General features: G+C 41.5%; 1 protein-coding gene across 2 annotated transcripts in view; it reads right to left on the reverse strand.

Moving 5' to 3' along the window:
• The window catches only part of LOC120563501 (NACHT, LRR and PYD domains-containing protein 3-like), a 29,632-nt gene extending 6,834 nt beyond the window's left edge, over positions 1-22,798 (reverse strand). For both annotated transcript variants that reach the window (XM_039807702.1, XM_039807691.1), the window contains exons 1-9: positions 22,546-22,798; positions 20,242-20,312; positions 9,211-9,278; positions 7,404-7,523; positions 7,239-7,292; positions 5,067-6,825; positions 4,776-4,949; positions 4,078-4,251; positions 105-275 (exon numbers count right to left, since the gene is read on the reverse strand). In XM_039807702.1, the coding sequence (XP_039663636.1) occupies positions 105-275; positions 4,078-4,251; positions 4,776-4,949; positions 5,067-6,825; positions 7,239-7,292; positions 7,404-7,523; positions 9,211-9,250 (2,492 nt within the window). In that variant the 5' untranslated portion in view covers positions 9,251-9,278; positions 20,242-20,312; positions 22,546-22,798. The remainder of the gene's footprint in view (positions 1-104; positions 276-4,077; positions 4,252-4,775; positions 4,950-5,066; positions 6,826-7,238; positions 7,293-7,403; positions 7,524-9,210; positions 9,279-20,241; positions 20,313-22,545) is intronic.
• Positions 22,799-23,183: the final 385 nt, after the last annotated feature.

Raw genomic sequence — 23,183 nt, forward strand, 5'->3', positions numbered from 1 at the left:
TAACACTGAAATGGTCTGAAATTAAAAGATAGATAAATTATATTAATCTCAGAACAGGTGTCAAGGGAAGAAAGAATTACAGAAAACTGTCTGAGAAGTCTCACCTCAGTATCTCCAGTCTACACTGGGGTTTCCTCAGCCAATCAGACAGCAGCTTCACCCCCTCATCCTCCAGGTAGTTGCCGCTCAGGTTGAGTTCTCTGAGATCAGAGGATACTCTGAGGTCAGAGGTCAAAGACCGGCAGCTGGCTGCTGTTAACCTGCAGAAGTTCAGACTGGAAGGAGACATTTAAACACAGTTTTCGGATCACAGTTTGTTTTGTTTTCTATCTTTTTGTGGAAGAAAATAAACTATAAACTATAATATATCTGGGAGCAGATTTAGTGTTTCTTAAAGGGGTGATAGAATGATTATATAGAGTATTTCACACTGTTCCTTATGGTCTCCTAATGGGGTATGTAACATTGGTTGGGCTGAAAATGGCGTGGTTCCTGCCTTCCTTCACAGACCCCGGTCTGCTGTGAGCTCCGTTAGGCTGGCAGCCCTGACAGAGCTCCAGGGCCTGCAGCTCCCCTCTTCCTGCGAGCTAAATGGCCCGTTGTGTGAGAGTGAGAGCGCGGTCAGCGAGCTTGTTACACCAGCAATCTCTAACCACATGTTACACACAATGTCACGCCACTTAGCTATACAACATACCTAAATGTCTTATAAAGCTAACAACGGTGTCCGATTTCAAGTTAATGAATATTTGTGAAGTTTAGCTAGGTGTTTCGTTAGATGCGACTGCCCTTCAATCCTATCTATGTGTAGCTACACATCACAGATAGTTAGCTTCATTTTTGGTGTAATTCGAATATATTTACAGTTTGAATTTCGTCACGCCACTTACACAACATCTAACTAAATGTCTTATAAAGCTAACAACGGTGTCCGATTTCAAGTTAATGAATATTTGTGAAGACTAGCTAGGTGTTTCGTCAGCTGCAACTGTCCCTTCATAGCTGTGTGTAGCTACAAATCACGGATAGTTAGCTTCATTTTCGGCGTAATTCGAGTATATTTACAGTTTGAATTTCGTCACGCCACTTATACAACATCTAACTAAATGTCTTACAAAGCTAACAACGGTGTCCGATTTCAAGTTAATGAATATTTGTGAATTCCAGAGGAATTCTAAGAGGAGGCTAGCTAGCTCCATCCAGCCGCAGGCTCTATCAATGAGACTCGCGGACAAGAGGAGTGTATTTCACCGATAGTTTGTTTAAATAACTCAACACATTATAATTACACACATTATAAGATTAACTGGAACCTGTGGTAAGAGATTGCTGGCGTAACAAGCTCGCTGACCGCGCTCTCACTCACACACACCTGGCATTAGGAAGAGGGGAACTGCAGGTCCTGGAGCTCTGTCAGAGCACTGCCGTTTAGTAGTCCATTAGCCCACAAAACGGTGACTTTGCACGGGTATGAAGTGCCGTGGGTTGCCAGCTGTAACGGAGCTCAATCGAGCTCACAGCAGGCCGGGGTCTGTGACAGTGTTGCCAAGTCCGCTTATTATAAGCGACTTTGGGCTTTTTTTTCTGTAAAGTCGCTTACAAATATTGGTAGTCGCGGGTCGCGTTTTTTTGGGCTTGTTTCTAAAGTGTAGTTGCTTATTTGGGCTTGTTCCCAGCTCCGTAATAAGTTGTCAAGCAGTCTTGCCTGTTCATTTCATTTTCATTTATTTATTTATTTGACAGGGACAATGCAGACAGACATAGTGTCAAAACAAAGCTTGTCACTGAAGTGCTGCATAAAAAGTTTATAGCAGATGCTAATTTTCAACTCCAGTCCCTGGTTGGGCTTTTATACATAATAAAATTTACATACCTAACTATCTCAATTCAAAATGAACATAATAAAAGAACAACTCCAGTCCTAATACAAATAATATAAACATGATTTAAAAACAAGCATATCATATACAATTCTTACCTACTTACAATAATTAAAAATGAGGACACTTTTGGTTTGTTTTTAACCAGTTTTTGAGCCTAAAAGTAAACACTTTAAAGTCAGTTACAGTCTTGATGTCAGAAGGTAATGAGTTCCAAAGTTTAGAGCTCTTCACAGAGAAGCTCGTCTGACCAAAACTGGTCCTGCAGTACCATATTTTGTAGTCATGATTTGTGGAACTTCTAGTGACTCTGGTGCTGCTCAGTCTCTCAACAAATGCCATCTGTCCCTCCCCTTTCCCCATACACACAGGAGACAGCAGAGTTTTTTCCCACCCACATCCTGCTTCTAATTGGCTCTGACCCAGATGGCAACGAGTACTAGCCAATCAGAGGCAGAGCAAGGCAATCAGTTTTTTCTGTTTAGGAAAACGTCAGTGAGTAACTGAATGAAAATACGCGCGAGTCGCGACTGATGGTGATGGTGACTGGACTGTAGGAGAGTTTTTGGAGGAACAAATGCCCGGGGCAAAGTGGGCGAAATACGGGAAGAAATATAACAAAGACTGGGAGAAAGAGAAAGGAGTAAAAGAATGGATTCAACCCGTCGTAATAATTTCTCCTGTTTCTGGGTTATAGTTATTTAAAAATGGGATCTTCTGCAGTCCCTGCAATAATAAATAAAGAATTTGTGAATTCAGGATGGTATTATGCAAATTTTAATTATCAAAGGTTATTATATACACGTGTATATAATGTACTTGGTACATCAGTCTATATTTGATATCCCATCAGTTTTCTAATGTTAAAAGGTGGTTTAACTCCCTATTGTAGTCAGTGTCCTGAAGCTCAGGGGAGAAAAATAAATAAACTACCGTGTGTACAGTTTTGCAAAACTGCGCACAGTTTACCAATCTGTCCACAGGGATGTAAATTGACAATCTTTACCCACGGATTGTAAAACCGTGCACACAGTTTATTTATTTTTCTCTTCCCGGGTGTCCGTAGAAAAAGTTGCTTGTTTTGGGATTGTTTTCACAGGCCTGGTTGCTTATTTGTCTCGCGAGATCTGGCAACACTGGTCTGTGAAGGAAGGCAGGCCCGGGCGGCGAGGCAGTAACCCAGGCAGCACTGGCCGCTGAAGTCCGACACACAGTCGGACAATATTTGCAATTAGTAAAAACGGCCCATATTTGAGCTTTACATAGTTATTCGCATAAAAAAGTTTCAGAAGTGAATTTTGTAATGGAATAGCAGAGATCTGCGTGACCTAGATTCAGAAGACTACCTGATCTCAGGTCAGTTGTGTAGCCTATGTAAATGTTGGGGCGTGACCGTTCTCTTAATACACCCATGGGCTGACAAAGGTTCCGGATTTTGAGATGCTTACGTAAGCAACTAGCTTTGTTGGGATTCGCACGTTTTCAGCGGCAGTTTCAAAATATGAGATTTTCATAGTAAAGGGGTGTCAGTGGGATTTTTAGCTCATATGTATGTCCTATTTACCCACTGAACTGTCGTTATTCAACTATGACAGGGTAAAATCGGTTTTGCATTCTATCACCCCTTTAATGTATTAACATCTATAACTCCTCCTGTGGAGACCAAGGGGAGGCTGCTGTATGAACAGATCATTAATAACAACACAGTAAAACAGCTGTAATCATATAAAACATGTTTCATAGAAGTTATAACAACAACAAACGCTACTTTAATAAAACACTTAAAATGTCCTTATATGTGCTCACAACTACATTATACGTTATAAACCATTTATTTAATAATAATGTAAATAGACTTTTAGTGTGAAAATGGCCTCAAATACCTGAAAACTGTCTGAACACCTGAATGTGACATTTTATTACTTTAATTCAAAGTGTGATAACGACCACAGTACTCACTCCAGTGTCTCCAGTCGACAAGGTGTCTCTGCCAAGAACTCAGAAATGTTGTATCGAATAATAAATATTTAACTTAACTGTACTGTGCTAGGATGAAGCACCAGATTAAAACATGTTTGCAGTCTGAGTCTGACTAACACTGAATTTATCTGAAATTAAAAACTGGATACATTATATTATTCACAGAACAGGTGTCCAGGGAAGAAGGAATTACAGAAAACTGTCTGAGAAGTCTCACCTCAGAATCTCCAGTCTACACTGGGGTTTCCTCAGCCAATCAGAGAGCAGCTTCACCCCCTGGTCCTTCAGGTTGTGGTTGTTGCTCAGGTCGAGTTCTCTGAGATCAGAGGAGTCGCTGAGGGCAGAGGTCAAAGCCCGGCAGCTGGCTGCTGATAACCTGCAGAAGTTCAGACTGGAAAGAGACAATTAAACAGTTTTAAGATCATAGTTTGTTTTGTGTTCTCACTTTTTTTCATCTCTGTGTGTCCAGTTTAGTTCAGTTGCAGAATGTGTTTAGCTTTGCTTAGCACAAAGAATAGTAGCAGCCCCATTAAAAGTGAATTATTTCACCATTCAACATGTTGAATCTTGTTATATGTAACATGTACATCAGACAGACTTGGAGGTGTTGGAGGTGAGTTTTTCTCTTTTGATGGAGCTGTGCTAACAGTTTCCCCCTGCTTCTAGTCTTTGTGCTAAGCTAGGAGCTATCTCTGGACAAAGTTAAAACTGATATCCACCTGAAACATCTGACTCGATTAAAGATGGTAAATGTACATTATCACCACATGATATAAGATATCTGAAGGGAATCTTTCATCTATGTTCAATGTAACATGAAATAAAAGTAAACTACTCCCAGTTTAAGTGTCCCAAAGTCCACATTACTTGTATTATGAATCACCACAAACATACTGTGCATCTGGATGTTCTTACCGGAGTCTCTGGAGTTTACAGTTGGGACTTTTTAGACCGTCAGAGAGCAGCTTCACTCCAGAGTCATACAGATCGTTTCCACTCAGGTCTAACTCCTCCAGACCAGAAGACTTTGAGCTGAGAACTGATGAAATGTTCTCACAACATCTGTCGGTGAGGTTACAGTTACTTAACCTGAAGTTAAAAACAAAATGAGTGTTTACAATTTGCAAACACTTCCCTCTGTTCTCTACAATTAAACACAACTGGAGAGCTGCAGAGCTGTTGGGTTTCTTGAGGTTGAATACTTACAAAGCTTTCTTTGATGCTTTGAGCACTGGCAGCAGCCTCTCCAGAACTTCATCTGATCCTTCGTATTTCCGCAGGTCAAAGACATCCAGGTCTTCATCGGAAACGAGCAGCTGAAAGGCCAGAGCTGACCAATGTTCAGGTAAGAGTTTACCAAAATCTCCTGAGCTCTGGTACTTTTGGACTTGCTTTACCAGAGACTGGTCACCCAACTCATTTAAACAGTGGAACAGGTTGATGCTCTTCTCGCTGTTGGACAGTTTCTTGATCTTCTCATGAATGAACTCTATTGTCTCCTGGTTGCTCTGTGGACATCTTCCTTTGAATCCAACTCGTTTCTGAAGAAGTTCCTGATTTTTATCTTGTGACAGACCGAGCAGGAAGCGCAGGAACAAGTCCCATTGTCCTTTATTGCTGACCAAAGCCTCATCCACTGCGTTCTGGTGGAGGAGGAAGATGGGATGTTCTCCTTTCTCTGATGGCACTTCCACACTTGTCTGGCTGGAAAGCAGATTTTTTCCACTATCTAAGAAAGTCTCTAACACATACAGAGCTGCCAGAAACTCCTGAACACTTAAATGAATGAAGGAGTAAATCTCTTGTTTGTGAAGTCCAGATTCTTTTCTTATGATCTGTGTACAAACTCCTGAATTAACTGCAGCTTGTTTCAGATCAATTCCACAAGTTTTAAACTCATTTTCATAGAAGAGTATTTTCTCGTTCTTAAGCTGTTCAAATGCCAGCTTTCCCAATTTCATGATCAAATCTTTGTCTGTTTCACCTTCCTGATATTTCTTCAGCTTTGTTTGGATGATCAGGAAGTGTGTGTACATTTCAGTCACAGTCTTGGGCAACTCTTTTTCTTCTGTTTCTGTTAGGAGACTCTGGAGAGCCGTGGCTGAAATCCAACAGAAGACTGGGATGTGGCACATGATGTACAGACTTCTTTGCATCTTTGACTGAAGATGATCAGAGATCTTCTGAGCCATTTCCTTGTCACTAACTTTCTTCTGAAAGTACTCCTCCTTCTGCTTATCATTAAAGCCTCGTACCTCGGTCACCCTATGAAAGAACTCGAGAGGAATCTTAGCTGCTGCAGCTGGTCTACTTGTGATCCAGACTGAGGCTTTGTGCAGCAGTTTCCCTGAGATTAAGTTGGTCAACAGGACGTCTAATGTTGTGGTCTTTGTAACATCGCGGCACGTCTCATTGTTGTTGAAGTCCAGAGGTAATTGTCTTTCGTCCAGGCCGTCAAAGATGAACAAAACACTTGATTCGCTGTAGTCTGACGTTTCCAAATCCTTTACTTCTTCAAAATAGTGACCAATTAATGTCACAAGACTCCAATCCTTATCTTTTATCAAGTTTAAGTCTCTGAATGTGAATGGAAATATGAAATCAATAGTTTTGTTGGCTTTTCCTGTTGCCCAGTCATGAGTGAACTTCTGCACAGCGACAGATTTTCCAATGCCAGCGATTCCCTTCGTCAGAACTCTCTGAGGAGGGTTTTCTTCGTTTGGTAAAGGTTGAAGAATGTCATTGACCTGGATTTTCTCATCCTCACTCGAACTCCTTTTGCATTCCAAGTTAACCACTTCATGTTCACTATTAACCTCCCCACTGCCTCCTCGTCTGATGTAAAGCTCCGTATAGATCTTGTCTAAAGGAGTCGATGATCCATCTTCCTTTGTTCCTTGTGACAGATCCTTAGTTGTATTTTCAAGGAAAGATTTTAAGTTATCTCGGCAACTTTGAATGTTTGCTGAAAGATGAATGAAATCATAGTTACATTATTTTCACGTACTCTTCCATGTTAGCAAATACAGTATGCATGTCCAGGTGTGCCTTGGTATTTTCATATCTATGTTCAGATTTACTTGGATGGATATCTGGTCCATATAAGTGCAAGTAACCCTAAATAACTGTCATTCTGTCATTTAGATCATTACACCAAGAAGATGCTCAGATGCTGGAAGGCTAACAAGATTTATGTTAGCAAACAAAACGTGAAGTATAAGATGGACAGACAACAGAGAAGAAAAACATTTTAGCTTCAACAATGTAATCTCCACAAAACCTTATAATAATTCAGTCTAGTTATGTTTTAATTACAGAAGTAAGGTGAAGTTTTTTGTTGTCATTTGTTTGTAAAAAATCTGTTAACAAACAAAATACCTGTGTTTTTGGGAGAAGCAGCTTTCGTCTCGTCTGTCCTGTCAGGAGACGAGGCTAAAACACAAACATGAAACATCTCTTAAGAAATGTTGGTGGTTACATTTTAATCCGGTACATAATCAAACATAAATGTGTGTGATTTGATAAATAGGGGGGAAACATTACCCTGCGTGACTTGGATTGTTAGATTCCCTCCCACGTTAACACCGCTAATCTGAGGTATGTTGACAACACCTCCATCCTGGGCGGTGACTGCTGGTCTTCCTGCTCCCCTTGGAGTTTCAGCTGATTGAGAATAGACAAAATAATCAGGAACCACAACTCATCAACTCCTGAACTGCTATAAAGAGGTTCAGAGATTCTGTTTTGTTAGAGCTGATTTAGCAAATACCTGAAAGATCAAGAACAAATAAAGCTTGATAGAAATAAACATTGCCTTGCATACACAGTTCCCAGCCCCCTCGGACTTGGAGCTGTCAGCTGAAGGATAAGGTGGTGAGGGAGGCTGATGGACAGTTTTCTGCTTCTAATCTCTATTCAGAGGTTTACGAGTTGCTTTTAGGTTTATAGGAGGACAAATAATCTAAGATGGGTACCACGTATCTTCCCTCTCTCTGTCTGCCATAATTTCCTGTGTCCTCTTCAACTGTATGTCATATTTCTCTTAGGATGGCGAAGTCATGACCCGCCCTACTCTGCCTGTGATTAGCTCATACTTTTTGCCAACATAGTTTGGGTTGGAGTGAGAATTGTGATATCACATTTGTTCATCACTAGGGTTGGGTTCCGAAACCCAGTTCCACGATGGAACCGGTTCCTACGCAATCAGTACTATTCGGACCAGATTAGAACGCACATTTCGGTTCCTCATTTCGGTTCCACTTAAGGTGTCACCTGAAATAATTTCCACTGTCACTCCCGACAGCGGCAGACTCGTTTCCCCCTCTGTTTTCTGCCGAGAGGCGCGCGTGCATTCGCCGACCGGCACGGCCTCCAGAGGGATATCACCTTTGCCGGCGGCCACCTCTTAGCCCTTGACGTCCTGTTCGGCTGACAGAGGGGTTCCGTCCTCATCGCTGGCCTCCAGAGAACCTTCGCCGCCGGCCTCCAGAGAGTATTTGCCATCGTGCTCAGCTGCCTGAGGGGTATTGTTTTCGCCAGAGCATGTTCGCCTTTCTGTTTGGCCGCCAGAAGGGTTCCACCTTCGTCGCCGGCCGCCAGAGGGGTTTTCCCGCTGCTGCACACTGTCCTCAGTTCCCCGATCCCCGAGTTCCATGGTCCTCTGTTCTCGAGCCCTGCTGTCGCCTGTTCCGGCGTATCTAATTTGGTTCCCCTGTTTTCCCTCCTTGGGTTTTTCTTTTGACTTTTTTGCTCAACCTTACTCCGGACCCCCTCTGACCTCCCTGGGTTGGCTTTTGCTCTGTGTGTTTTGGGACATCTGGGATCCGTCCCTTGGGGGTGTGGGGGGGGTTGTTCTGTCATGGTTGTGTATTTTGTTCCGTTTCCCGTTTTATTTTGAAGTCTGTTTTCTGTCTTGTCTTGTCTTGATTTGCTTCATGTCTTGTGTTTTCCCACCTGTTTGATTGTTCTGGCCCTCCCTGATGTGTTTCACCTGCTGTATCACCTGTCCCTTGTTTGCTCGTTACCTCTTGTATTTAGTCTTTGTGTTGCCCTTGTCTTGTGTCAGATCATTTTTGTGTTTTCAGTGTCAGAGTTCTGCCGCTACAGGCAGGTTGTATGAAATGCAATTTTATTTAGTAATAAACAAATTAATACATAAATACATATACAAACGTGCATATTAAATACATCAAAAAATAAATAAACTGCGACGGATCAGATTAAACTCTGCATGCTTGTTTGAGTACAGACTGATTGGTTGAAAGGAGAGGTCACCTACATATACCAGATCAGCAAGTTTAGATGTTAGCTGAGCAGAGAGATTACTAAAACACACAAATATGCCATTTACCTGATTTTGGATCTTTAGCCCGGCTGAACCTTTTTCCCATTCTGCATTACTTCCTCCAGCTGCTCTCACTGTAGAAGTAAAGAATAAACATCACACAGGACATTTTACAAGGAGCTGACATAAGAAGTGATTTTATAATAAAGCCTATTTTTATACTTAGTTCTCCTGTGAGCCCAGTTATTATTATTGAGAGTAAAAGGCGATATAGAAACCCATCTAAAGCTGCTGGCTAAAAAGAACCGTAAATACAGTAAGATCATACTTCACATAGGGGGTAATGGTCGTAAATCGGAGATCACTAAAATTAATGTTGAGTCACTTTGTGCATACGCAAAGACAATGTCGGACTCAGTAGTTTTCTCTGGACCCCTGCCAAACCTGACCAATGATGAAATGTACAGCCGTACATCATCCTTCCACCGCTGGTTGTCGGGGTGGTCCCCAGCTAACCAGTGTTCGAACTATACCGTGGCCTTCGGGGGAGCCCACTTTTTTTCCATGCGGGGGGGTTGCGTATAACGCGATATACTATTATACTTTATCGACAGGAGTAGATAGGTCAAAATAAGAAACGCGCAGCCACAAATAGTCTATAAACAAAGCATCAGGCTGTCTTTGAGCTTTCACATGAACAACGGTTAAAGTTACTCAGGCTACCGAAGAATACCATAATTCCTCCGTTCAATTAGACCTTAGCGACGCACCCCAAGCTTCCATCCTTAACAAACAGTGAATTAGTCATGCTATTAACGTCATCGCTACACAATTTCTTAGTAAAACCAAAATGAATTAAACTGCCTTGTTTTCTTTTTGCCATGGCTATATGATGCTTACTGCAGAATGGATTTCAAGGATTTTGCACGCCGATTAATGGCCTCCAACGTTTATATTTTTTCTAAGAATCTTTGAGTTAACATCTTCTTATATACAGTGCCTTGCGAAAGTATTCGGCCCCCTTGAACGTTTCGACCTTTTGCCACATTTCAGGCCTCAAACATAAAGATATAAAACTGTAATTTTTTGTGAAGAATCAACAAGTGGGACACAATCATGAAGTGGAACGAAATTTATTGGATATTTCAAACCTTTTAAACAAATAAAAAACTGAAATATTGGGCGTGCAAAATTATTCAGCCCCCTTAAGTTAATACTTTGTAGCGCCACCTTTTGCTGCGATTACAGCTGTAAGTCGCTTGGGGTATGTCTCTATCAGTTTTGCACATCGAGAGACTGAAATTTTGCCCCTTTGCCTCATTCCAAAACAGCTCGAGCTCAGTGAGGTTGGATGGAGAGCGTTTGTGAACAGCAGTTTTCAGTTCTTTCCACAGATTCTCGATTGGATTCAGGTCTGGACTTTGACTTGGCCATTCTAACACCTGGATATGTTTATTTGTGAACCATTCCATTGTAGATTTTGCTTTATGTTTTGGATCATTGTCTTGTTGGAAGACAAATCTCCGTCCCAGTCTCAGGTCTTTTGCAGACTCCATCAGGTTTTCTTCCAGAATGGTCCTGTATTTGGCTCCATCCATCTTCCCATCAATTTTAACCATCTTCCCTGTCCCTGCTGAAGAAAAGCAGGCCCAAACCATGATGCTGCCACCACCATGTTTGACAGTGGGGATGGTGCGTTCAGGGTGATGAGCTGTGTTGCTTTTACGCCAAACATAACGTTTTGCATTGTTGCCAAAAAGTTCGATTTTGGTTTCATCTGACCACAGCACCTTCTTCCACATGTTTGGTGTGTCTCCCAGGTGGCTTTTGGCAAACTTTAAACAACACTTTTTATGGATATCTTTAAGAAATGGCGTTTCTTCTTGCCACTCTTCCATAAAGGCCAGATTTGTGCAGTATACGACTGATTGTTGTCCTATGGACAGAGTCTCCCACCTCAGCTGTAGATCTCTGCAGTTCATCCACAGTGATCATGGGCCTCTTGGCTGCATCTCTGATCAGTCTTCTCATTGTATGAGCTGAAAGTTTAGAGGGACGGCCGGGTCTTCGTAGATTTGCAGTGGTCTGATACTCCTTCCATTTCAATATTATCGCTTGCACAGTGCTCCTTGGGATGTTTAAAGCTTGGGAAATCTTTTTGTATCAAATCCGGCTTTAAACTTCTCCACAACAGTATCTCGGACCTGCCTGGTGTGTTCCTTGTTCTTCATGATGGCTCTCTGCGCTTTACACGGACCTCTGAGACTATCACAGAGCAGGTGCATTTATACGGAGACTTGATTACACACAGCTGGATTCTATTTATTATCATTAGTCATTTAGGTCAACATTGGATCATTCAGAGATCCTCACTGAACTTCTGGAGAGAGTTTGCTGCACTGAAAGTAAAGGGCCTGAATAATTTTGACCCCCACTTTTTCAGTTTTTTATTTGTTAAAAAAGTTTGAAATAGCCAATGAATTTCGTTCCACTTCATAATTGGGACCCACTTGTTGTTGATTCTTCACAAAAAATTACAGTTTTATATCTTTATGTTTGAGGCCTGAAATGTGGCAAAAGGTCGAAACGTTCAAGGGGGCCGAATACTTTCGCAAGGCACTGTACATGGTTAACATGAGTTGAATTTACACCGCAGCGCCGCCACGCCTTGATGCTCATAACAAGAATAGCATGTATAGTTATCTTTATTGAAGTGAATTAGGTTCAAATCGCCGACATGCATGAATATTTTTTCCAGTTTTACACATAATAATCCACGATGATCACATTACAAAAAACTGAAATTGCACGTCAAAATGACACATTGTCAATATTTTTAGAGACCCCCCAAAATTTCACAAATCACGTTTTCAGGGGAGCCCATGTCTTATTAAGGGGAGCCGAGCTCCCCCTAGCTCCCCCGTAGTTCGCACCCTGCAGCTAACGATGTGGGCTATGTGAATAACTGGAGGGCGTTCTGGGGAAAGCCTGGTCTGATTGAGAGAGACGGCATTCATCCCACCTGGGACGGTGCCGTTCTCATATCAAAGAATATGACCGAGTTTATCAGACATAAACCATGACAACCCAAGTTTGATATTAGTAATCAGAGGTGCAGTGCAATGCGTCCCTCTGTGCTTCCGTTGGAGCAGTCGCCCACTCATAGTCTAATAAGCACAGTGTCTGTTCCCCGACTCAGATTGGTTAAATCAAAGGTAAACAAAAGATGCGCTATACTTAACAACCTAATTGGAATTAAAACGACTGCAACGATAGAACAAAATAGGAAAATTAGATGTGGACTATTAAATATTAGATCTCTGTCTTCTAAAGCAGTACTGGTAAATGATTTGATATCAGATAATAAAATTTATTTATTTTGTCTTACTGAAACCTGGCTGGGCCATGTTAGTCTGAATGAAGCCACTCCTCCCAGTCATATTAATACTCAAATTCCTAGAGGCTCAGGCCATAGAGGGGAGTTGCAGCCATCTTTGATTCAAGCCTGTTAATTAATCCTAAACCTAAACTAAATTATAACTCGTTTGAAAGTCTTGTTCTTAATCTTCAACATCCAAAATGGAAAACATTACAGCCAATTATATTCGTTGTTATTTACAGGGCTCCAGGTCCGTATTCTGAATTTTTATCTGAATTCTCAGAGTTTAGTCCTTAAATCAGACAAAGTACTTATTGTAGGTGATTTTAATATCCATGTGTACGTTGACAATGACAGCCTTAGTACTGCTTTCAACTCATTATTAGATTCAATCGGTTTCAGTCAGAATGTGCACAAGGCGACGCACTGTTTTAACCACACCCTCGACATTGTGCTGGTATATGGTATTGAAATTGAGGATTTAATAATATTTCCGCAGAATTCTGTATTATCAGATCATTCTTTAATTACTTTCGAATTCTTAGTACCTGACTATAATAAATTAGATAAAAGCTTCTACACTAGATGCCTATCTGACAGTGCTATAGCGAAATTTAAGGAAGATATTCCAATAGCATTCGACTCTATGTCATGCCTTAACATAACAGAGGACCTTTATGTTCACCTCAGTCCCTCTCAAATTGATGCATTTGTAGACGGTACTACGACTTGCCTACGGACGACCTTAGACTCTGTTTCTCCCCTAAAAAAGAAGATGATGAAGCAAAGGAAACTAGCACCTTGGTATAACTCCCAAACTCGCAAATTAAAACAAATCTCGCGAAACCCCGAAAGTAAGTGGCGTTCCACCAAAGTGGAAGAATCCCGTTTGGATTGGCAAGAAAGTCTCAAAACCTATAGGAAGGCCCTAAGAAAGGCCAGATAGGACTATTACTCATCACTAATAGAAGAAAATAAGAACAACTCAAGGTTTCTTATCAGCACTGTAGCCAGGCTGACAGACAGTCATAGCTCTACTGAGCCATCTATTCCTCTAGCACTGAGTAGTGATGACTTCATGAGCAATTTTAATGATAAAATTATAACAATTAGAGATAAAATTCATCACCTTTTGCCCTCAACTTCTAACGGTTCACCTTTAAATGCAGGACCGCTAGAAAGAACGACTAGTCCCAACATATACCGTACTTAGACTGCTTTTATCCTCTAGACCTCCAACAATTAATGTTAAAGATATTCTCAGCTAAGCCATCTACCTGTCTCTTGGACCCCATCCCAACGAGACTACTCAAAGAAGTGTTACCCGTGGTTAACACTTCATTACTAGATATGATCAATATGTCGTTATTAACAGGTTATGTACCACAGTCATTTAAAGTAGCTGTGATAAAACCTCTTCTGAAAAAACCCACCCTCGATCCTGAGGTCTTAGCAAACTATAGACCTATATCTAACCTTCCCTTTCTATCCAAGATCCTTGAGAAGGTGGTTGCTAATCAGTTATGTGATTTTTTACATAGCAATAGTTTATTTGATGACTTTCAATCAGGATTTAGAAAGAATCATAGCACAGAGACGGCACTGGTGAAAATGACTAACGACCTTCTAACTGCTGCAGACAAAGGACTTGTCTCCATTCTTGTTTTACTAGATCTTAGTGCTGCATTTGACACTATTGACCATACAATCCTGTTGCAGAGATTGGAACATTTAGTTGGCATTAAAGGAATTGCTCTAAGCTGGTGTAAGTCCTATTTCTCTGATCGATCTCAATTTGTTAATGTTAATGATAAATCCTCCAATCCTTCCTCTTGGTAATATTATTAGGAAACACTCAATTAACTTTCACTGTTATGCGGATGACACCCAATTATACTTGTCAATCAAACCAGACGAAACTAGTCAGCTAGCTAAACTTCAAACGTGCATTAAAGATATAACATCCTGGAGGACCTATAATTTTCTGATGTTAAACCCTAACAAAACTGAAGTTATTGTGCTGGGCCCTAAACACCTCAGAACTTCATTATCTAGAGATATAGCTACTCTGGATGGTGTTGCCCTGGCCTCCAGCACTACTGTCAGAAATCTAGGGGTATTTTTTTTTCACTATGATGTACATGTGGTTCATCCTTGGGCAGACGTGTCTGTATGCTCATGGTTGTCCCAGTGTCATGAAAGTTTGTTCACTGTTTGAATAAAGCTGCACTTGATTTGTAATCATCGGACTGGTCATCATCTTTGAGGTCTCCCAACATCATTTCTGAGTCATCACCCGATATCACTCTGGATGGTGTTGCCCTGGCCTCCAGCACTACTGTCAGAAATCTAGGGGTATTTTTGATCAGGATATATCCTTTAACGCCCATCTAAAACAAACCTCAAGAACAGCCTTTTTTCATCTTCGTAACATTGCCAAAATTAGGAATGTCCTGTCTCAAAGCAATGCTGAAAAATTAGTCCATGCATTTGTTACTTCCAGGCTGGACTATTGTAATTCCATACTGTCAGGTTGCTCAAATAAGTCCCTTAAGACTCTCCAGCTGATCCAGAATGCTGCAGCGCGTGTTCTCACAAGAACTAAGAAAAGATATCATATTTCTCCTGTATTAGCTCCTCTGCATTGGCTTCCTGTAAAATACAGGATTGATTTTAAAATCCTTCTCCTGACCTACAAAGCTCTAAATGATCAAGCACCATCATATCTAGAAGAGCTCCTAATACCTTATTGTCCCACTAGAGCACTGCGCTCCCAGAATGCAGAGTTACTTGTGGTACCTAGAGTCTCTAAAAGTAGAATGGGAGCTAGAGCCTTCAGTTATCAGGCTCCTCTCCTATGGAACCAGCTCCCAATCTGGGTTTGGGGGGCAGAAACTGTCACCTCATTCAAGAATGAACTTAAAACTCTCCTATTTGATAAAGCTTATAGTTAGGGAGTGAGGAGTTGCAGTGTCCACCTATCTGGCCCACCTGCTTCTCTTCATAATTGTTAGATTAATAACATATAACAAAAGTAAAGGAAGGCAGGCCAGTAAAGCCCGATCCGGCAGGGGAGAGTTCAAAGCCCGAACAGGCTACCTCTCCTTATGACCTGTCTCTCTTAGTTATGCTGTTATAGTTCTAGACTGCCTGGGGACTTCCTTACTTCCTTTGACACACTGAGCTGCTCTCTCCTCTCCCTTTCTATTACAATTTGTGTGCATCCCATCCCAGAAATGCTTGTTACTAATCCTAGCTTCAGGGGAGTTTACTCCCCGGAGTCCTTATGCTTTTTTCCCCCAGCGTATTTCCTTGGAGAACGTTGGCACCAAGATCCTGGTTCCAGCTGTCGCCGTGGTCCTCCTGCACTCCCTGCTGAGCTCAGCGGTGCCCTGCAATGTCATGCTGCGTCCTGCTGAACCCTGCTGCTTCCTGTTACGTCCATCCATGCTCTGCTGGGCCACGCTATATCCTGTAACGCCCTGCAGCGCCCTGATATGACATGAACTACTACGACTACCATTTGAAGTCACTGTTCCATTATTAATTTGACTATTATCGCCACTGTTCATCACATCCCCAACCGGCCCGTCAGACACCGCCTACCAAGAGCCTGGGTCTGTCCGAGGTTTCTTCCCAAGAGGGAGTTTTTCCTCACCACTGTCGCACTGCTTGCTTTTGAGGGAATTACTGTAATTGTTGGGGCTTTGTAAATTATAGAGTGTGGTCTAGACCTACTCTATCTGTAAAGTGTCTCGAGATAACTCTTGTTATGATTTGATACTATAAATAAAATTGAATTGAATTGAATTGAAAAGGAGCAGTTATTAAAGTCCAACCTTCAGGAGTCGCTTCCTCTTTTTATGCTCAACTCCCGCCCAGACTACCTTTAATGATAAAGCAGGAAGTGATTCTGCTTTGTGTTAACACCCATATTATTCAACTACTCCGTCAGTGTGAACTAACCTGCATCTCCTTTGGGTTTCTACTACAACATGTTCACATGCTTTAATGTTGTAAAAACATTATTTATTTATATCATACTGTCTGTCTGAATATATCTTTATTCACCCTCTGTGTGAAGCTCTGTTTTAGCACCTGTCTCTTCAAGCTCCCCTCCTGAAAAAAAGCCCAATCTGCTCTGATTGGCTTGCGAGAAAAATGTGACTTACCTTTGGAAAGGTGGTTCTCAAGTCGTAGGTGGAGATACTCAGGGCTAGATTTATCAAGCCGTTTGCGCCTGTTTCCAGGCGCTAATTGGTCGCAAAGACGGACGTAACCGATGCGGGCTATTTACAAACAGGGCGCACTTGGGTAAAATCGCAGATTATCTGCCACATGAGCGAGAAGAGACAAGTTGCGCTTTCAATATGCGTTCGTGGGAGTGTTGTGGGGAAAGTGGGAGTTCCACCCGAAAAGGTGGGAGGATAAGCGCAAAGTGCCCCTAATTATATATTCCGTGGTATTTATAAAGACTGTCAGTAAGAGCGCGCCTCTATTCTGCGGGGGAAATTCTCCGCCTCTTAAAAGCAGGTCTAAACCAGCTGCAGTCGAGTTTCCTCGTAGACCTTTATATGCCGCTGGTGAAATGGCAACAGAGCAAGACGAAGACATAAGCGAGATTGAAAATATTTTTAACACAAGAATCACACTTTGTCAGTGAACACAACATCATTTAGCGTTACAGATCAAGCAGCCATGCAATATTAGAGTTACTGGAAGAATCTCCCACACTCAGCGTTCACATCCCATTCCAGCAGTTGTTAAACTCCTCGCTACATTACAAATATTGGCATCAGGATCATTTCAAACAGTCATAGCATCAGCAGTGGGAATATCGCAGTCTGCACTCAGCCATATCATAGCACAAGTACCGCTTTGTTACAGCGCCATCTACGGTCTAGTGGGCGGAGAAAGACGCTGATTGGCTGATGGGTGTCAGGGTTGATAAATACTACGCAAAATGTGGAAGCATAGCGTGCGCTATTAACGAACTCGCATAAACAGACGCAGCGCAAACTGCGCTAGTGTTTGTAAATCAGGCCCTCAGACGGGGCGGGGAGGTATATACTAATGCTGCGTTCATGCCACCTCGAAATAACAGGCACCGCCCCCCCTGGTTACGTTGTTTTTCCGACTGGCAGCGTTCACATGGTCGGGATGCGTGTTCTTCTTCTTCTGTTATATTGGCGTTTGGCATAACAACTTTTTGCATGACTACCACCAACGGTTGGCCGTAGCCGAGAGCATCAGGTGGTGAAAACATGGAGGCCACAATAACAAAAGATTTTCTGCTGTTTTCTTTTGCGAGCATCCAAACAGCACATCGACAGGTGTGTATTTGTGTTATCTGCAGGACAACCAACGGGAAAAGACACTGATAATGTGTTGTTTTTTATACATAGGCCTATTTATGAATAATTTGAAACATGTTATGTCTGTGTATGTTTATTGGCAGAGGCATTTGTCCACAATAAACAGTTTATTATTGAAATATGTTCAGTGAACCGAAGTCGCCTACATCAAACGTCAGTTGTCAACAACGCATCACCAACTGGGAAACTCGGTTATCAAAATCCAGCCCCAGTTTCCCACCTCTGATTCCCACAGGACGTTACGTGAATGGTGATGTTTTTACTCGGAAAAACGTTTTTCCGAAGTCCATGAACGCACGGTATGGAACCAGCATGTGACATAGGAAGGGGAGCCAGCTCTGATTGGCTTGTCTATGTCACGTTTTCTGATCTAATCAGCCCAGAACATTTGCCATGCGTTCATGGGCATGGGAAAAAAATTTCCCAGAAAAAATGTCATAATTCACTTCACTTCCTGGGAGAATCAGTGGTGGGGAACTCAGCGTAGATTTTGCTAACAGAGTTTCCCAGCTGGTGATGCGTTGTTGACAACTGATGTTTGATGGAGGCGACTTTGTTTCACTGAAAATATTTCAATGATAATCAACTTTATTGTGGACAAATGCTTCTGACAAGAAACATAGATAGATAGACATAACATGTTTCAGATTATTCATATATAGGCCTATGTATAAAAAAACACCTTCTCCGTGTCCTTTCCCGTTGGTTGTCCTGCAGCTAACACAAACACCTGTTGATGTGCTATTTGGATGCTTGCATAAGAAAACAGCAGCAACTCTTTGTTATTGTGGCCTCTATGTTTTAACACAACTGATGGTCTATAGGCTATGCCCAATAGTTGGTGGCAGTCATGTAACAACTTGTTATGTGAAACGGCAAAATAACAGAAGAAGAAGACCACGCATCCCGACCATAGCACATGCTGGCAGTCGGAAAAACAACTTAATCACGGGGAGGTCCCTGATATTCCCAGGTGGAATAAACGCACCAAGTACAAGTCTAACATGTGACCAGGGCTGTCATTACGGCCCTGTGCAGGGGGCACATCCACAGTCAGCCCCCAGCCAGCTAGCAGCCAGCCCGGTCAGCACTTCACTCTGGTGCTAAGGACGCTAACGGCAGTTTACTGAACCGTCAAGAAACAGACCGAGGCACCCAAGTCAGAAGAGCGGCCATTCGTAACGTTACACCTCCGTTAGTGTTACCGGTGTTCGTTCCGGCTTTTAGCCGTCTTTACAGTTAACTAAATGTACCTGACACAAGGGGGATAATCCACCAAAAGGACTAATACTAATAGTAATTTAAAGATGATCTGAGTGTTGCGATTTCGGTTTCATATTGCATATCGTTTATGGGTACGAAAAATAATCAATTCTTAGATGCATCGCAATTCTCTCTAGAACAATTCAATGCTTGATTCTGATAAGTTAATAATCAATAAAAAAAATGTGTTGATTTTGATTTAAAAGTTACTGTCTCCAGACATGTACAAATCAGAAAACAGAGTGACTGAAAGAGCTGGGATAATGGACAACAACCTAGAGTTAAGGCAAGAAAAAAAAAAAACACAAAAATGGCCAAAAGGAAAAAATAAATAAGTTTTGTATATACACATGATCTAATAAGACATGCATAAAATAATTAGGCAAAACACATAAAGGCTGTTGATCTACTTTATCACATTACATCTGACCACGTCATGTTTCATGTTCTAAGAAGCCAATGATCCACCTTTAAACATGACTGAGCCTCTGACATGGAAGATTACTGGGAGAGAAGGGGACTATCACAAGCATGTTGAAGGCTTGAGCTTAAAAAAAAAACTCAGTAGACAAAACATTTCATTACAACTTGTGTGTGACAAATACTGTTTATGTCAAAATCAAACAAACTCAGATTTATATGTATATTTTTTCATGCATGGAAATGTACATAAAAATATTGTTGCATCGAGATGCATTGAGAATCGGTTTAGAATCGAATCTTGAGGTGCCAAGAGACTCCCACCCCTAATATCGTTATAGCCCTAAACAACACCACAGAATAAAAAATTAAAAAAACATTTTAAGCGCTGCGGGAACATTTCAATGAGCATTAGAGGCGTTACATAGACGTAGGAAAATTAAGACCTGTTTAAAATGATTTAAGACCTAGAACACAATACTTACCGGTGTATATATATGAATTTAAGACTTTTTAAGGCATAAAATTCTGATTTTGAAACTTTTTTAAGACTGGAAACCCTGGTAATATCTAACAACAGAGTGAAAACATTTATTTTCCCATTGTGAGATCAATAAAGTAGCAGTTCATCTTAATAAGGAAAGTGAGCCATGATCTTACCAGCTGTGATGTTTCTGGATCTTCAGCTGAAGCAGTTTCTCATTCTGCATTTCTTCACCCAGATGCTCTCACTGTGAAACATAAACATCACATAGACAACATTAATAGGAGCTGAAATAAACATGATTTTATATCATAAAGACTCTTTTCATCCAGTTCTCCTGTGAGCCCAGTCATTATTAACCCTACTGTTGTCTCCCTCTCTCCCTCCCTCTCTCTCCCTCTCCCTCCCTCTCTCTCTCTCTGTCTCTCTCTCTCTGTGTTTCTTTCCCTCTCTATATTCTGTTAATAAAAGACAAAAAATAATCTTAAAGTATTTCTTTTCTCTCAGATGTTTAGTACATATTTGTGTCTCACTGCTGAGGCTCCAGAAAGTCTGTGTGAGTTTGAGTCCCACCATGGCCGCCGTATGACAGCTGTGGTGATTAAAATGGAGACCTATCTGTTTCATCACCAGGCGTTTGAGAACACTGAGAGTGTGTAGGTGGCGTCTAACATGTGACCCAGGTGTGCTGGTTCCCCCTGATCAGACCAGTTTGGTTGTGTTAGCTGTGTCTCTGTTAATAATCATAGTCTCAACTATTATTTCCTGTCAGCTTCAGACTGAGCTCAACAGTGAGGAAAGTATTCATTCTCACTACCATGTTTCTCCAAGGCTGACAAACAAGGATTCATGTTTAAATCTGATTAAATCTGGCTCTTCAACGTTTTTAAGCCACGGACCCCTTAACTGAAAGAGAGACGGTACAGGGACCCCCTACTACGTATATTATATCAAATGAAGTTGCATATTAAACTGGGCCTACAATAACGTGTAGGGCACACTAAAGCCTTTATACATACATTTTTTAATGCATATAACACTAAGCCATTTAAATAATAATGGTAATCATGTTTTAATGTTAAACATACATGTAGCACAGTGAATCCTTATGAACTGGATCTATGGATGGCTACCTTACCTATGGTCCACTTATTCTAACTTTAATGTTTATATATTAGGATTTCCTGGCTCCAGTAACTGCAAGAGACAAACTGCAGGTTTGAACTTGTCTCTTCAGAAACCTGTGGGTGTGTTTTCATTCAGTCTGTAGTTCAGGATTAAAAGACTGCTGTCCACCAATCCAAACCAAGGGGGTAAGCTTCAATTCAGAACCTGAACCTCCTATGGCACCATTTTGATGCTACAAAGAGATCACCTCCCGTTAGCATTCCACTGACTGACATTTTTTTTTGGCGTCACTTTGACAGCGAATAACTTTACATCTGAAGCGTTTAAAGACTCTATTTGTCCGTTGTTTATTTCTAAAGAAACACGGCGATGTATAAAAGGCTCCATTACCTTGTACCTCACGTTATGGCTCCGTAGCAGATGTTTTTATAAAAATAGGCTAACGATTGGGTCATAACCACGAGACTTACTGTCACACAGTAGAGGAATTACCGTATAGTACAGGAGAAGCTCACAGGCAGTTTGGACTTCCATTAGCTATTTAAGTTTAATTACTAATGTTAACTAGCATGTTAGTGATCAGTAATTAGCCTGTGTCTATGTTATCTCCTTACATATACCTACGCTCTCCGTCTCTGTAAGATTGGGAATGATTGAGATTTCTCTCGGCACAGCTACCAGAAGACTTCACACTTTCAGACAGGTTGCTCACGTCACATCTACGTTGTCTCTCTCAGTTGGAGGCTGCTCAGTAAATCAAGAAATCACCGGAAAAGTGCTTCTAATATCCTTCACTGGTCTCCGTCCAGAGACACGGGGTCTGTTGGTCCATTTTATATATGTCAATGATCCAAACCAACACACATTCACACTTTGGATACAATGAAGTTTGTGACCTGCCAATCAAAAAAGACCTCTCTGAGGAGTACAACACTGGCCCCGCCCCCCCAACATGGATTCTCCTAACTTTGTCTCCAGGTAAAGACTACAAACAGCTGTGGGCGTGTAGTTTTGTGCTGTAAGAGAGTAACCAGCCGATCAAGGTTCAGTCAGAGAGTTAAAAGCCTTCAGGCTGTAGGAGCCTGAAAGACACTCCCTCATTCCTCAGAAGTGAAGTGAATCAAATCTAACTTGTTTCCTGTTGATTAAATCTGACTTCACTGAACATATAGAGGCTCACCTTCGTGAAAAAGTCACAAATCACAGAATAATTAGTAAATTAATTAGTGAATATTCAGATCTACAAACAGTAAACACCATTGTTGACGTATATTATAAATCCCCCATATTTAAGGAGCGACAGCAGAGTGTCTTCATCAAAGGTATGTGATGTTACCTGTCAGGCTGCTCACCTGTTAAAGTCCCGTCCAGATGAGGTCAGAGAGACCTCCTCCTCCTCCGTCTGCAGACTCTGACAGACGCTGCTGCTGTCTGTGTTCATCACTTCCTCACACCTTTAAATCCCAACCTAGAAATGTCAGTCTGACGTCAGAGCAGAGGGCCTGTCTGAGCTGTAGTTCTTCCTGTCAGAAGCAGCTGGCAGCGTTACAGAAGCTGTCAGTCAGCACTCTGATGGCAGCTGGAGACACTGACACAACTCCAAAGAGTCCAAACTGCAGGAAGACTGAAGCCCCAAAAGAAGAAGAAACAGAACAACAGATTCATTATAAAATGATGGAGGAACAACAGTCTATAAACTCATGACAGCAAACTAAAACTACAGTGGACCAGCCGGGTCAACACTAATGTAAACACTACAACACTAACACGCTCACTTCTGTTGTCACTCATTTCCGTTATATTTGTGTCATGGCTTTTGCCTTTCTCTTGAACAGTCTGGGCCACCGTACAATCTGCATCAACAGAGAGTGGTGGCATGAAACTAACCAACAGATATCTGACATACATCTACAGTCAAACTGTCTCTTTATTAATATTAATTACATAACAACAACAATCTATGTTTTGGTGCCTGAGTTGTAAGGATCAT

This window comes from Perca fluviatilis, chromosome 1 (genome assembly GCF_010015445.1).
Source record: "Perca fluviatilis chromosome 1, GENO_Pfluv_1.0, whole genome shotgun sequence".
NCBI classification, from domain to species: Eukaryota; Metazoa; Chordata; class Actinopteri; order Perciformes; family Percidae; genus Perca; species Perca fluviatilis.